Genomic DNA, 15,229 nt, shown 5'->3' with positions numbered 1-15,229 from the left:
GCCTGGTTGGATAGTTTGTTTACTAAAATAGGTGTCTCTAAATTCTTGCCCTGTCATTTGTTGTGACAATGTGAGTGCTGGAGCATTAGCATCAAATCCAGTATTTGACGCAAGAACAAAACATATTGAAATTGACACTCACTATATTCGTGACCAAGTTCTTGCAAAAAAGGTTATTATGCAATATGTTCCTACAAAGCTTCAAATTGATGATGTTCTAACAAAAGCACTTTCAATTAGTCAGTTTCAGGAGTTGAAACACAAACTTTGTGTTGTTGAGGTACCACATACAGATGCTAAAATTGACAGTAGCCAAGAACCTATTTAATCTCTAAAGCAGTGTAAAAGTCTGCTCAATCTGCTCAAAATTGTGTATAGAAGTATCAATAGACCATCTCTAAAACAGTGTAAAAATCTGCTCAAAATTGTGTGCTCAAAAGAATTGTGTTGAGTTCCTATTGTGTTGCTACTATAATGTTGTTTGTGATATGATGATATGAATGCTGAGAATGATGTGTGTGTTGCCGCTGTAATATTGTTTGTGGTATGATGATGTGAGTGCTGAAGTGTAAGCATGAAATTGAAATGCTAGTTGTGGTATAATTGTGTGTATGTTGACTGTTTGTGTTATGCATACTAAGTGTAAGCATAGAATTGGAATGTAGTGTTGAGATGTAATAGTGTGAGTACTGCTGATTGTGTTGAGGTGTAATGATGTGAGTACTGATGATTGTGTTGAGGTGTAATGATGTGAGTACTGCTAATTGTTGAGGTGTAATGGTGTGAGTATTGCTGATTGTGGCATAAGAAGAATGCTGAGTAGAAGGCATTGCTGATTGTGGCATAAGAAGAATGCTGAGTAGAAGGCATTGCTGATTGTGGCATAAGAAGAATGCTGAGTAGAAGGCATTGTTTAGTAGTAATCAGTTTTTGTTTCAGAAGCATTATTGTGCAGTAGTAGGAATCAGATTATTGTGTAGAAAGCATTGGTTGGTTTAGTAGGAATTAGTTTTTGTTTCAGAAGCATTGTGCAGAAGCATTTTTGTGCAGTAGTAGGAATCAGATTATTCTGCATAAGGCATTAGTTGGTTTAGTAGGAATCAGTTTTTGTTTCAGAAGCATTGTGCAAAAGCATTATTGTGCAGAAGACAGCAGAAGGCATTTTTATTTTTTTTGAGAAAATGCATAAATGAGAAAGTACAAAAGGTGCAAGGTTTATGGATGAATGGCATGGCAAAGTTTAGTTGTTGTTGAGATAAGTGCAGAAGAGTTGTGAATTGTGCAGAAGCATTGTGGATGAATGGCATGGCAGAGTTTATTTGTTGTTGAGATAAGTGCAGATGAATTGTGCAGAAACATTGTGGATGAATGACATGGCAGAGTTTTTTTTTTTTTTTTTGGTCAAGATAATGCAGAAGAATTGTGCAAGAGCATAGTGCAGAAGCATTCATTTATTTTTTGAAAAAGTGCAAAAATGAGAAAAGCTAGCATTAAGGAGGAATCAGCTTGAAAGTGCAGAATTATTCTATACAAAATAAAGTCTAGAAGAAAATCCAGCCAAAGTCTTCAAGGATTCAACAACTGTGGTTCAGTCTGAGGGGGAATGTTAGCCAGACTGAAGAAATGGCAGTTTTGTAAAACTGCAGATCACAAATGAATGAACGGTGTCGTTTTGTAAAGTGAAACTTTACTCTTCTTCAACTGAGCTAGGTTTATTCTTTTGATAACAGTTTGTTTACTCTTCTTGTATATAAACGAGAGCTCTGTTTCAGCTCACTTTTTAATCAAATTCAATAGAAGTAATTCAAGAGTTCTAAATGTTTCAAGAACTCTTTCAATCTCTATTTTTCAGTTTCAGTTCCACAGGGGTATGGGCTTGGTGTTTGATGGCTCGGGCTACTACTAATAAGTGACGGTGTTTTCATTCAACAATCTCATTTTGTTCAGGGGTATAGGTAGAAGAACTCTCATGGAGAATCCTGTGGGAAAGGAACAAAGAAGAGCACCACTTGTTAAAAAATTCTAAAGCGTTGTCAGTCCTAACCCTTTGTGTTTGAATTGTGTTTGGATCATGGAGAGAAAGTTAATGATGTGAGAAAAAACTTGGGCTTTGGATTGCATCAAGAATCCAGGTACCTCGTGTAAAATCATCCATTACTGTAATGAAATACCTGGATCGATCATGATTGGAAACTCAGTATGGGCCCCAGATATCCAGATGGATTAGGGCAGAAGGGTGTTTAGTGGAGGATGTGCTAATGGGAAAACTTGTTCTTGGTTGTTTAGCAATGGGACAAATTGGACAATTAGAGTAAGGTATAGATGCACTGTGACCCATTCTTTGATGAAAAATCAGAGATTTATTATTAAAATTGGCATTACAATAATAGTTTTTATTTCTAGGAAAAAAGGAAAAAGGCTCCATGTAGTAGAAACCATGGTGTGCCTTACCCAAGCCCACAGTTTGCCAGTCAAAGGGTCCTGAAAGGTACACACATCGGGATGGAATTGTAATGTGCAATCATTGTTAGTGCAAAATTTGGATACAGATATAAGGTTAAAATAAAAAAGCAAGGACAAAAAGGACATTTATGAGAGTTATGTTGTCAATAAGTTTGACTACCCCCGTGTGAGTTGCTTTGGCAATATTACCATTCAGCATTCTAATAGATAATTGTGTAATGGTGTTTGTGTGTGATTGAAAATATTTAGGGTCACAAATTATGTGATCACTAGCACCTGAGTCAATAATCCATAAATCACTAGAAATTGAATTACTGAAACAAAAGGATGTACTTGCATAACTAGCGGAAGCATTGTTTGTTAGGAGTTGATTTGGTATCTAGATGAGTTGAGTGATTTGTTCAGGCTTGATTAGGGATGATTGGCCTCAGATCCTAAAGTGTTAGTGACATTCACACTATTTGCGGCTGGATTGCCAATTTTGTCCTTAGGGTAACCATGTAATTTCCAGCATCTGTCCTGATTGTGGTTCCACCTTTTGCAGTAGTCACAATACATTTTTTTACCCGATCAGGACAGTCCTGAACCATTTGATCCATTTTGAGAGTTGATGAAAAATGAGTTGTTAGATGAATTGCCCAAAAATTAACCAGGTTGACTGTTGACTCCATTGACTTGGTTGACTGTTTGTGGGCCGTCAGATTGTTTGAGCTGATCTTGGCCATTCATTCCCTTGTATAAAATATTACCCTTTTTCTTCTCATTTTGAAAACCTAGCCGCAACCCCTCCCCTTTGGTTTCTTTGTCTACGGCAAAGGCCATGGAATCACCCAACCGTGGTGATTCCATAGAGACTAGGTATTGACTTTCATCTTAGACAGCTAGTTTATACACACAACAGAGTGACATCGGCAATGTGGTGGCCAACATTTGGGTGTGAAAAGCCAGGAAATTATCATTTAATCCAAGAAGAAAATAGATTAGACGATCTTGTTCCTTGATCTATTGGAAATTTTGTAGTGTTTCTGGTGGTCCACAAAGAGGATCTATGACAGCATCAATCTCATTCCACAAGGCCCAGAGTCTATTGTAATATACTGTCACGGTCTGATTATGCTACTTGACATCAGTGAGACCTTGCCGTATAGTGAAGATTTTGGCCAGATCCAACTGGTCATACATCTCCTTGATGAATCGCTAGAGTTCCTCAGTGATTTTTGTTGGAGGTAAACCAGCAGCAACCTCCTAGGTCAGGGAGTTGTTGATCCATGAACAGACCAACATGTTACATCTGGTCCAATGTTTGAGGAGATGAGGTTCTTTTAGCGGTGCGACAATGCCATCTATAAACCTCTTTTTGTCTTTGGCGATGAGTGCCCGCTAGAAGTCGCGAGCCCATGTCGTGTAGTCCTCTATGCCGGTGAGAACGTGTTTAACTAGAACGAGTTCTGGTCCATCAGACGGGGAGGAATAGAGAGGATCGCCAGGCTCCGACCGATGAGGTTGGGGCTACACAATCTGGAATTGGTAGGGAAATGGATTTGGGATGGTTTGACCCGAAAACCCAAAAGGAAAGGTGTTTAGGCCTAGAAAAGTGTTTGGGTTGGGCATGGTTTGGTTGTCTTGGTTGGGCTGTATATTTGGACCTGTTTGTGTGTTTGGGTTGGCTTGGTTGTCTCGGTTTGGGCTTGGATTAGTCTGGTTGTTTGTTGAATCTGAGTCAGTATTTGGTGTGCTAGCCCAATTGGATTTGTTGTGGTTTTGGGTTTGGATCCATTTGGTTTTGAAGGACTAATCCTAGAATTTGTTTTGCATGAAAAAAAAGGTATGGGACAAGAGTTGGATTATTGGTACGAAACAAGGAGAGAGACTGGCAGGCAACCTGCTCTGATACCATGTAAGAATTTGATATTAGAGTGGCACAAAGAAGCAACTGAGTTACCACATAGTGCAAGAAGAAGAGAGGCAAAAGAAGCAACTTTAGTTGCTAAGTATACTGAGAGAATATAAGCAAGAAAGAAAGAGAGAAGATTAATTTTTGTATATTGTATATCATATACAAGAGTTACAATTTATAAAATTGTAAATGTAACATGTAACATGTAAGGAAATAAAATAAAAGGAATAAATGTAAATCAATACACACAAGGCAATAATATAATTCTACCTAAGCTACCATACTTGGACACTATCAAATATTACAAATCTTCTAAATATGGCATGTACAGACATTCACATGTCAACAGTTTTATACCATAACTTAAATCAATTAACAGTTAAGCAAACTAAATATCTTATTTATACTATTTATATAACACAAGGGTCACAATAAATATCCAGTCCACTTTTTTCTCTAACTTTCTACCATATTTGGTATTTTGGTCTATGATCTTTTCATGTATATGTATCTTTGATTCTTTCTCTGGTTCGTCCAATTGATCCAATTAAGTTACCTCAATTTACTTAATCCTTTCAAACTTTGATATCTCTCATGGCGTTCTGTCATTTTAATCTTCTTTTGGTTTTGATCTCTGCCTTAGGTACCAAGAATCACATTGATTCTCTTCTAGTTTTATTCACTTTATTTTATTATAATTCGTGCTACGCTAAGCATAACACCAATTGTGAGATATTATTTTCCAGGAACAGATGCTGCAGTTTTTACATTGCAAAACAAATGCGAGGAAACAGTATGTGTCGTGGGATTCTAACCGGGGCAGGGAAACCTCAACTCGCTAATGGAGGACTTACTTTGAATCCAGGACAATTCGTGCACATCAATGCTCCAACTGGGTGGTCTGGCCGACTTTAGGCATGGACTGGCTGCACATTTGATCCGTCGGGCAAGGGAAAGTGCATCACTGGTGACTGTGGTGGTGGTCTAAACTGTGCAGGGGCAGGAGGTGCACCTCCAGTATCACTAGCTGAGTTTACACTCAAACAGCCCAATGGCTTTTTTATGATGTTAGTCTTGTTGATGGCTACAATTTGCCAATTTCTGTAATCCCTTCCGACGGTACAGGTGATAAATGCAGGGCTATTATGTGTGTGTCAGACTTGAATCAAAAGTGCCCCAACGAGCTACAACAGGTAGAGAAAGGCAAAGTGGTAGGATGTAAAAGTGCATGCATGGCATTCAACAAGCCTGAATTTTGTTGCACTGATGCTTTTGGAGACCCTAATACATGCAAACCAACCCAATTCTCCAAAATATTCAAGGAATCTTGTCCAATGGCTTATAGTTATGCCTACGATGATCTGACTACTACCTTCACCTGCAATGGAGCTAATTACTTGATTAGCTTTTGTTGAAGTTTCTATACATAGTGACTTTTAAAAATATGTAAATGCATACATCTACATTGCGATTTTATCGGATAATGTTAGATGAAAAATGTGTTATATGAGCATGTACATACTAATCATGTATATATATTTAGTATGCATTGTATTATTATCTTTTATAAGAGAACTGACGTGAATGACCTAATTGCCCTCATCCTTCCTAGTTCCTATGCCTAACCACCCGACCCACCCTTGCCTTTGCACATCGTCACTAGGTTTTTATTTTATATTTCTTTTAGAGGTTTTGATCTTGACCGCATAAGATTTGATCAACTAACAAAAGTCCCCCTGATATTTAAAATATAAGAAAAATCCTCCTGCCTTTGTTAGCTGTTGTTATACTGTTGGAGTTTATGATGTTCAAACAACATTAGTTTTATATAGAGCAAATGTTATTTTACATTAGAAACAAGCTTCCTTTTTATGGAAACTCTTACTTACACCTTAATTGGGTGCCTTACTTTGTCATAATTCTAATACATTAATAGAGTCGGTAGTGGGACGTGTCATGCCTAAAAATTCAAGGTCTATCGTGTCATGCTAAGGCTTGCAGGCCGTGTCGTATGCCTAGCACATGGACCGGCCTGCATGCTTTATGGACCGGCCTACAAATTTTTTTTAATATTTAATATTCATAAATTGTGGTAATTTTGATTTATTATTAATAATTATTATAAAATATTTTTATATGTTATATTTAACGACATTTTGTATTTGTATTAATTAAAAAAAAATATATAATCACTATAAAATATAATAAAATAATGAGACATTGAAATATTAATTGAATTTCAACATTTTTTATTACTTATAATTATAAATTACAAATACAAAACTTAAGGATTAAGAATTAACATTAACAATTACATCTCCATTAGAAATACAAATATGCAAATACAATACAATTATCTCAACTTTAATTCTAGTTTACAAATATTCGAAGAAATTAATAAAAATGAAGATGTATGATATTTTTTTTTTTTTTTTTTTTTTTTGGTTGGTAACCTCCTCCTCCATCTCTTTCATCATAAGTCTCACTCTTTTCCTCTGAAAATCCGGCACCTGTCACCATCTTCATTAAAATACTACTTGCGAGCTTGCCTACTTCACTACCCACGGCCACCTCATTTTTACCAGCTTTCTTTAATATTTTGTGTAAGAGTCAAATAATTTCTTCGTGTCTGACATTACGTGTCCTTTCAAGGTGTTGTGCTCGAAGTAGATCAGTAATACAAAGTTTCTTCATTTGATGTAGGGAAAATAACATTAAATTAGGATTTAATTTTGTTTCTCTTTCTTTATTCGATTCTCTTATATATTTAGGTTTCATATTAGAAATTCAAATAGTTTTTTATTTTATTTAGGAGTTTAATTGATTCAGGAAGTTTTAATTTAGTTAAATTTTACTTTCTTATTTTATAATTAGTCAATAGTTGGATTTCTTGTTTTAATTAATTTTCGTGTTTAAGTAGGATTTTATTTCCTTGCTTAATTATAGTCTAAGCTGTAACCAACCTATATAAACATATTATTTGTTTCTTCTGAAGATATAGAATAATCAATTAATTATTCAGACTTATTTCAGATTTTAAGGTTTAAGTTTCTGTGATTGAAACTTATTATCAGTTCTGAAGATGTAGCTGAGTGCTAACCTTGTTTTATCACACTAACTTGTTGTGTCATCATTAATCTCCAGTAATCTCCATATGCTCTAGTGAAAATCCCAAGATTTCCAAGGAATATACTATCCCCGTAAGGAGATGAAGAGCTATATAGAAGTTGAGATCATGTGTTTTGAATATTTCCATGGCCACGGAAGCTGATGAAACAACAATACAGTGTGTAAAGCCAAAGCGAAGATAGAGAAGAGGACCATATTTAGTGCCAATTTCAGTGAAGGATTTGTGGAATGTTCGGCTCATGAGATAGAGATGACCAATGAGAGGAGTAGCAGGTGGGCTTGGAGGGAGGCGCAAGTGGGTGATGCTTGATGAGCTGGTGAGCTTTTTGAAGAAGAAAGGTGCAGATAATGAAGATGAATAAGGAGATTATGAAGTAGCATTGCATGGCTACATTAATGATGGCCATTATTGCAAGAGGATTGGACTTTTTTCATTAATTTGCAAAGCTTCTCTTAATTAGCTAGTATTTATAGCTAAAAAACTTTCTTCTGTTATGTTAATTACCAAAGGAAAGCTACATTTTAACTGATGATGTAGGCGATAACCTGCTGGAAATGGGACAAGTTCCGTTGGATATTCAAACTTGATTTTTGGAGCCAAAGTTTCAGCTTCTGTTTTTGTTAAGACTGCAGTGATTATGGAGCAAATATCAGGCCACTCTTGTGAAGACTTTATGTCATGTTTTGTTGAGACTTGACTTGGGTTGGTGCATATTTTTTGCTAAAAGTGTATTTGTAATATTTTACTTTTACTGTAGTAGGTAAAACAGTGACGTAAGTTTGTATATACATTGCTCTATTCAATGAATGAAATGCAGAGAAAAAAATCCCTAAATCTTGTCGTCTCCTTCATTTTCAATCTCTCATTTTTACTCTGAAAATTTCTTCCTTGAACCAACAAATGGTATCAGAGCAATATTGATCTTAAGGGCCTAATAACCTCATCTCTTCTTCTCCACTTTCTCAACCCCTGTTACGCTGAAATCAGTTTCAAGTTCCACACAAACTGACTCAATGGCACAACCCTCAACTTCTCTATCTCTCCAACCTTCAATAGGGATCAATATCACATTTGGGCTATCAAAATGAAAACGTTCTTGAGAGGACAAGGATTATGGTAGTATGTTGAAGGGGAAAGACAACCACCTGTACTGGGGCCAAACCCCAACTTGAACCAGATTAGATTGCATGACAAAAAAGCCACCAAACCACCTAGAGCTTTGTCCCATATCCATGCAGCAGTGACTGAACAAGTGTTCACTAGAATCATGGCATATGAGTTAGCCAAGGAAGCATGGGATAAACTCAAAGAAGATTTCGGTGGCAGTGATACAACAAAGGGTATGCAGGTGCTAAACTTGAGGAAGGAGTATGAGATGCTGAAAATGCAGGAGTCTGAAACCATAAAAGAGTATGTGGATAGGTTGATGAATGTGGTAAACAAAATCAGAATAATAGGAGAGGAGATGACAGATAAAAGGATAGTTGAAAAGGTTCTTGTTAGCCTACCCGAAAGGTTTGAATCTAAGATATCTTCACTTGAGGATTCTAAGGATTTGACACAAATCACCCTCACTGATTTGGTGTATGCCCTGCAAGCTCAAGAACAAAGGAGATTGTTGAGGCAAAAGGACATTAGTGAAGGTGCAATGGTGGCTGGATTCAAAGGCAAACCAGGCCAGGGTGGAAGCAAGAGACCTGTGGGAGAAAAGAAAGGAAATGAGAGAATGGGAAACCAGTGGAATAAACCGATTGGAGGGAAAGAATTTCCACCATGTGCTCACTACAAGAAGAAGGGGCATAGTGAAAAGAGGTGTTGGTTTAGGCCTAATGTTCAGTGTAGATCATGCAAGCAATATGGTCACATTGAAAAGGTATGCAAAAGCAAACCATCTCAGTCAACACAGCAAGCACAAATTGTGGAGGACCAGCAGCCAAATTCAGATCCAAAACAGTTGTTTGTGGCCTCATGCATTGTTGTTCAAGCTCAAAATGATGATTGGTTGATAAATAGTGGGTGCACAAATCACATGACAACAAACCTAGAAGACTTTGTGAATTTGGACAAGTCTTACCATTCCAAGGTTAAGGTTGGAAATGGGGAATTTGTGGCTGTGAAAGGGAGAGGAGATATTGTTGTGCAAACAAAATCAGGTATCAAACTCATTCCCAATGTCTTGTATGTGCCTAGTTTAAGTCATAACCTTTTGAGTGTTGGACAAATGATGGAGAGGAAGTATGCCCTGCACTTCCATGATCAGTTTTGCACAATCCTGGACAGTGAAGGGAATGAATTGATGAAGGTAAGGATGATAGGAAAAAGCTTTCCCATTAGGCTGAACAAACCAGATTTAGAAGCATGTGTTGTGAATGTAGATGAGACTGAATTATGGCATAAGAGATTAGGCCACCTAAATTACCATAGTCTTAAGGAAACTCAAACCAAAGAGCTGGTCTGTGACCTGCCCGAAATTGCTGAAAACAAAACCATTTGTGCTACTTGTCAACTTGGCAAGATGAGTAGATTACCCTTCCCTGTTAACAAGGCCTGGAGAGCTAGTGAAAGGCTACAACTCATCCACACGAATGTGTGTGGACCTAAGAAGACACCATCCCTAAATGGAAGCAAATATTTTATCCTCTTCATTGATGATTATTCCTGGTTGTGCTAGGTGTATTTTTTGAAATTAAAGAGTGAAGTTGCAATAATGTTTGAGAGGTTTAAAGTGCAGGTTGAAAAACAATCAGGCCTATGTATAAAAACTGTTAGAAGTGATAATGGGAGTGAGTATACTTCCAACAAATTTGAGAAAATCTGCAGGGAGGCTGGAATTGTTCACCAGTTTAGTTGTCCCTATACTCCACAGCAAAATAGAGTTAGTGAGAGGAAGAATAGGACTGTAATGGAGATGGCAAGGTGCATGGTTACTGAGAAGAGGCTGCCCAAATCATTTTGGGCAGAGCTATAAATACAGGGGTCTATTTGCTTAATAGACTCCCTACTAAAGCCTTAACAAATCAAACACCCTATGAAGCTTGGTATGGAATGAAGCCCTCAGTTAGAAACCTGAAAATTTTTGGGAGTGTGTGTTATGCTCTCATCCCAACAGCTAAAAGAAGTAAGCTAGATGAGAAGGCTGTGACAGGAATTTTTATAGGATACAGTGAGTAGTCCAAAGCCTATAGAATCTATGATCTTGCAACCAAGAAGATACACATCACAAGGGATGTGAGGGTGGATGAAAAAGGGACCTGGAACTGGGTGAAAAATGAAGCTGAAATAGACAGAATAGAGCAGATTGCAGATGCACCAGTGGACAGATTTGAGATTCCAGAAAAGGCAGACTTGGATAATGATTTTCCAATTAGGGGAACAAGGTCTTTAGCTGAGGTTTATGAGAGATGTAATACAGCCAAGCTTGAACCTGCAAACTTCAGGGAGGCTGCTAAATCTGAAATCTGGAGGAATGCAATGCAGGAGGAGATAAACATGATTGAGAAGAATAGAACATAGGAGTTAGTTGACAGACCAACAACCAGGAGAGTGATCCAAGTAAAATGGATTTTTAAAAGGAAGCAAAGGCCTGATGGTTTAGTGTACAAACATAAAGCAAGACTAGTTGTTAAGGGTTTTGCTCAACAATATGGTGTGGATTTTTCGGATACCTTTGCACCAGTGGCTAGGCATGATACTATAAGGATTCTTCTTGCATTGGCAACCCAATTTGAGTGGAGAATCTACCAATTAGATGTCAAGTTAGCATTCTTAAATGGTTGGCTCAATGAGAAAATTTTTGTGGAGCAACCGGAGGGATATGAAGTGGAAGGGCAGGAGCATAAGGTGTATTTGCCGAGAAAGGCCTTATATGGCTTGAAACAGGCTCCTAGAGCTTGGTATAGCAGAATTCATGAGTATTTGATCAGTTTGGGTTATGCAAGGAGTGCTAATGAGCACACTCTATATGTTAGGAGGCTGGAAAATGAGTTTACCATAGTTTCACTCTATGTTGATGACCTACTCACATGGGGAGCAGCTCAACTCAACTTAATGATTTCAAATCAGCCATGCATAAAGAATTTGAGATGACTGATCTAGGGGAGATGTCCTACTTTCTTGGGATGGAAATCCACCAAAGTCACCATGGGATATTTGTCAATCAAAAGAGGTATGCAATTGAAATTCTGCATAAATTCAATATGGAAAAATGCAAATCAGTGGATACTCCACTGGCTGTGAATTTAAAGCTGAGTAAGGATGATGGGGCTATGAAGATTGATGAAACAATGTATAGAAGCATCATAGGCTGCCTTCTATACTTGACTGCCACCAAACCAGATTTAATGTTCGCAGCGAGTGTTCTCTCTAGGTTCATGTCCAATCCAAGTGAAATTCATCTCAAGGCAGCCAAGAGGGTGCTAAGGTATATTAAAGGAAGTGCTGAGCTTGGAATATGGTTCAAAAAGGCTGAAAAATTGCAGCTTGTTGGCTACTCTGATAGTGATTGGGCTGGATGTATTGATGATATGAGGAGTACATCAGGTTATGTATTCTTCTTGAACTCAGGGGCCATATGCTGGCATTCCAAGAAGCAAGACACAATAGCTCAATCCACAGTAGAAGTAGAATACATTTCTGCTACTACCGCAGTTAACCAAGCTATTTGGTTGAGAAAAATCATGATAGATTTGAGGCAGATTCAAGAAGAACGTAATGAAATTTTCTGTGATAATCAATCAACAGTGGCTATGGCAAAGAATCCAATCCTACACAGCAGGACAAAGCATATCAAGATCAAGTTCCATGCCGTGAGAGAAGCTAAAAGTAATGCTGAAGTGAAACTAATCCATTGCAGGGGTGAAGATCAACTTGCAGATATCATGACCAAGGGTCTACCTAAAACCGAGTTTGAGAGTTTGAGACTTAGACTTGGTGTTTCCAGCAAGCTTATCAAAGAGGAGTGATGATGTAGGTGATAACCTGCTAGAAATGGGACAAGTTCCGTTGGATATTCAAACCTGATTTTTGGAGCCAAAGTTTCAGCTTTTGTTTTTGTTAAGATTGCAGTGGTTATGGAGCAGATATCAGGCCACTCATGTGAAGACTTTATGTCATGTTTTGTTGAGACTTGACTTGGGTTGGTACATATTTTTTGCTAAAAGTGAATTTGTAATATTTTACTTTTACTGCAGTAGGTAAAACAGTGACGTAAGTTTGTATATACATTGCTCTGTTCAATGAATGAAATGCAGAGAAAAAAATCCCTAAATCTTGCCGTCTCCTTCATTTTCAATCTCTCATTTTTACTCTGAAATTTTCTTCTTTGAACCAACATTAACAAACAAAAAAAATACTTTAACAAAAAGATCCAATAAAATCTGTTAGATTATGTGGTTATTTTTTCATTGATCATCACTTTAGATTATAAGTAAGACTGTGTAATAGAGTAATTGGGAAACTGTTTCTGTAATTAAATTAATAAATTACATAGCTTAAATTCCACATTTAATTCGGAGATATATTGAATATGGAATACAATGCTATGTGTTAGCACCCTTTTGCTTTAGTTATCTTTTGCCTTGAATTGATTAATTAATTACATGAATAGATCTTCAAAATTTTGAAACATTGATCAATTAATTAGAGAAACTGTATCTCAACTACTTTAATACAGAGTCTTTCTTATAACCAAAGTCATGATCAGAGACAATATAAACCACATACTCTAACTAAGTTTGTTCGATCTTCTAGTAATTGGTTGATAAAATCTAGCTTTCCATTGAAAAACAGATCATAATTAAGTTAGTTTCTGTAGCCATGTGTAACAAATCCCACATTGGAAGCGTATTGGGGAGGTCTTGGGCTTATAAATGGGAGGAGTCCCTCCACCTAATAGGTTAGCCTTTTGGGTGTGAAACTCCCAGCCCGTGACAAGTGGTATCAGAGCAGATCCAATCTGTCTTTCAATGTTCCGCCAAGCGCTCACGCAGGGGCGTCCACGTGTGATTGTGGGTCCACATGAGAGTGAGATGGATGGGCAGGCAGGGGGCCCCACCTATGACGAGGGCGTCACAGGATTGGGTGGGGGAGAATGTAACAAATCCCACATTGGAAGCGTATTGGGGAGGTCTTGGACTTATAAATGGGAGGAGTCCCTCTACCTAATAGATTAGCCTTTTGGGTGTGACACATGGAATTCTTCAAAACATGTTGAAGTTATGTCAAGCCAAGTCAGAGAATTAATGGGTAGCTGAGAAGTGTCAGGTGTGTGTAAGCTGATGTGATGAGCACTGAAAAGTATAGTTAAGTTAGTTAAAGTAGTTGATCCACGTCAGCATTAAGTTGAGTGTTAGTTAATGGATTCCATGATTCTCGGCTGAAATTACGCAACACAGATGTATGTGAGCAAGTGAGCTTTAAGCTCATAATTCAATGAAAAACAAAAATACTAAGACCTAAAAATTCTCCCTAGTGTTTTCTCTGTTGCACTTCTTTTTTCGCTCTGTTATTTTCTCTTGTTCTCAGCTTTGGTGGATCTTACAAAACGCATTTTGTCAACTTCTCATTTCGGCCAAAGTCAGTTTATATATGGAGATAAAATACTCTTTGGAGAGAATCAAGGTTATCGCTGTCCCATATGCAGATTGCTGAAAATTCATGAAACGTGAGGTGGTAGACGATGGGTCGTGAGTTTAATTTTATTTTTATCCAAATTTACTAGAAAAAACGTAAGAATCGATATAAGAACAAATTTCAATACAAAAGTTGTTAGGCAGAAATACTTATACAACAGTAGAGAGTGCAATCGGATAAGACCTTAATTTGCAGATTAATTCTTTATTTCCTTTATTAATTTGCTATGAGAAGCAGTTAAACAAATGCTATTTTCTTCAATATACATTTAAGCAAATGGATTGAAGTGAACCACAGGACGACAAAGAAGTTGCTGAGGCAAGCTCAATGACATGCCTGTTCCAGATTCCAATTTAAGCTTAGCGTCATGTCCATCTACTTCAAAATCAAAGCATTGAACCCTTACAGCAATTGCAGTATTCATCAAGGCAAATGATAAGAGTGAACCCGGGCAGCTTCTTCTTCCTCCTTCAAAAGAAAGAAAATTGAGAAGTTGTTTCTTTGTTTCACCATCTTGGTTATTATCTTGTTCTTTGGGACAATCTAAGAACCTCTCAGGTTGGAACTCGTTTGGTTTCTCCCACAAATCAGGATCCCTCATTATAGCACATACATTAATAGCTGTCGTCATTTTTTCAGGTATATCAAAGCCTCTGATATTGCAATTTTCATAGCATTCCCTGACTATCACAGGAGCTGGTGGATGAATGATTCCTTCACAACTGCTTGCAAATATGGAAGATTTGGAATATCTGATTCTTCAACTAGTCTACTTCTTCCAACAACGAATTCAATTTCTTCTCTAACTTTACTAAACACATCAGGATGGTTAATAAGCTCTGCTATGGCCCATTTCACGGCCTCATCTGCGCCACTGATTCCAGCAACCAACATATCCTGCAGGTATATTAGAAAATTTTAGAGTCATATTTTGAATAATAATAGAAACTGGATAATTGGAAGAGTGAAAGTTAAAAAAGTAAATGTAAAAGGACCAAAATTAATCTCATGTACCAAAAAGAAGGCCTTGATGTTGTGTTTGGTAATCTTGAAATCTACTTTGTCATCATGATAAACCTCCAAGAGAATATCCATCTAATCTTTATTTC

At 37.3% G+C, this 15,229-nt stretch overlaps 1 protein-coding gene and 1 pseudogene across 1 annotated transcript; one reads left to right on the top strand and one right to left on the bottom strand.

Annotated features, from left to right (window-relative positions):
• The first annotated feature begins 4,954 nt into the window (after nt 1-4,954).
• Nucleotides 4,955-5,775, top strand: LOC116113919 (annotated as a pseudogene).
• An 8,613-nt stretch (nt 5,776-14,388) lies between these two features.
• LOC116113899 (cytochrome P450 705A12-like) lies at nt 14,389-14,751 on the bottom strand. The gene has a single exon (XM_031400059.1). It carries the CDS (start codon nt 14,749-14,751, stop codon nt 14,389-14,391), a length of 363 nt encoding a protein of 120 aa, XP_031255919.1.
• Nucleotides 14,752-15,229: the final 478 nt, after the last annotated feature.

Source organism: Pistacia vera, unplaced genomic scaffold, assembly GCF_008641045.1.
Source record: "Pistacia vera cultivar Batoury unplaced genomic scaffold, PisVer_v2 Contig692, whole genome shotgun sequence".
Lineage (NCBI taxonomy): Eukaryota > Viridiplantae > Streptophyta > Magnoliopsida > Sapindales > Anacardiaceae > Pistacia > Pistacia vera.
This window is presented reverse-complemented; position numbering and strand designations above follow the sequence as displayed.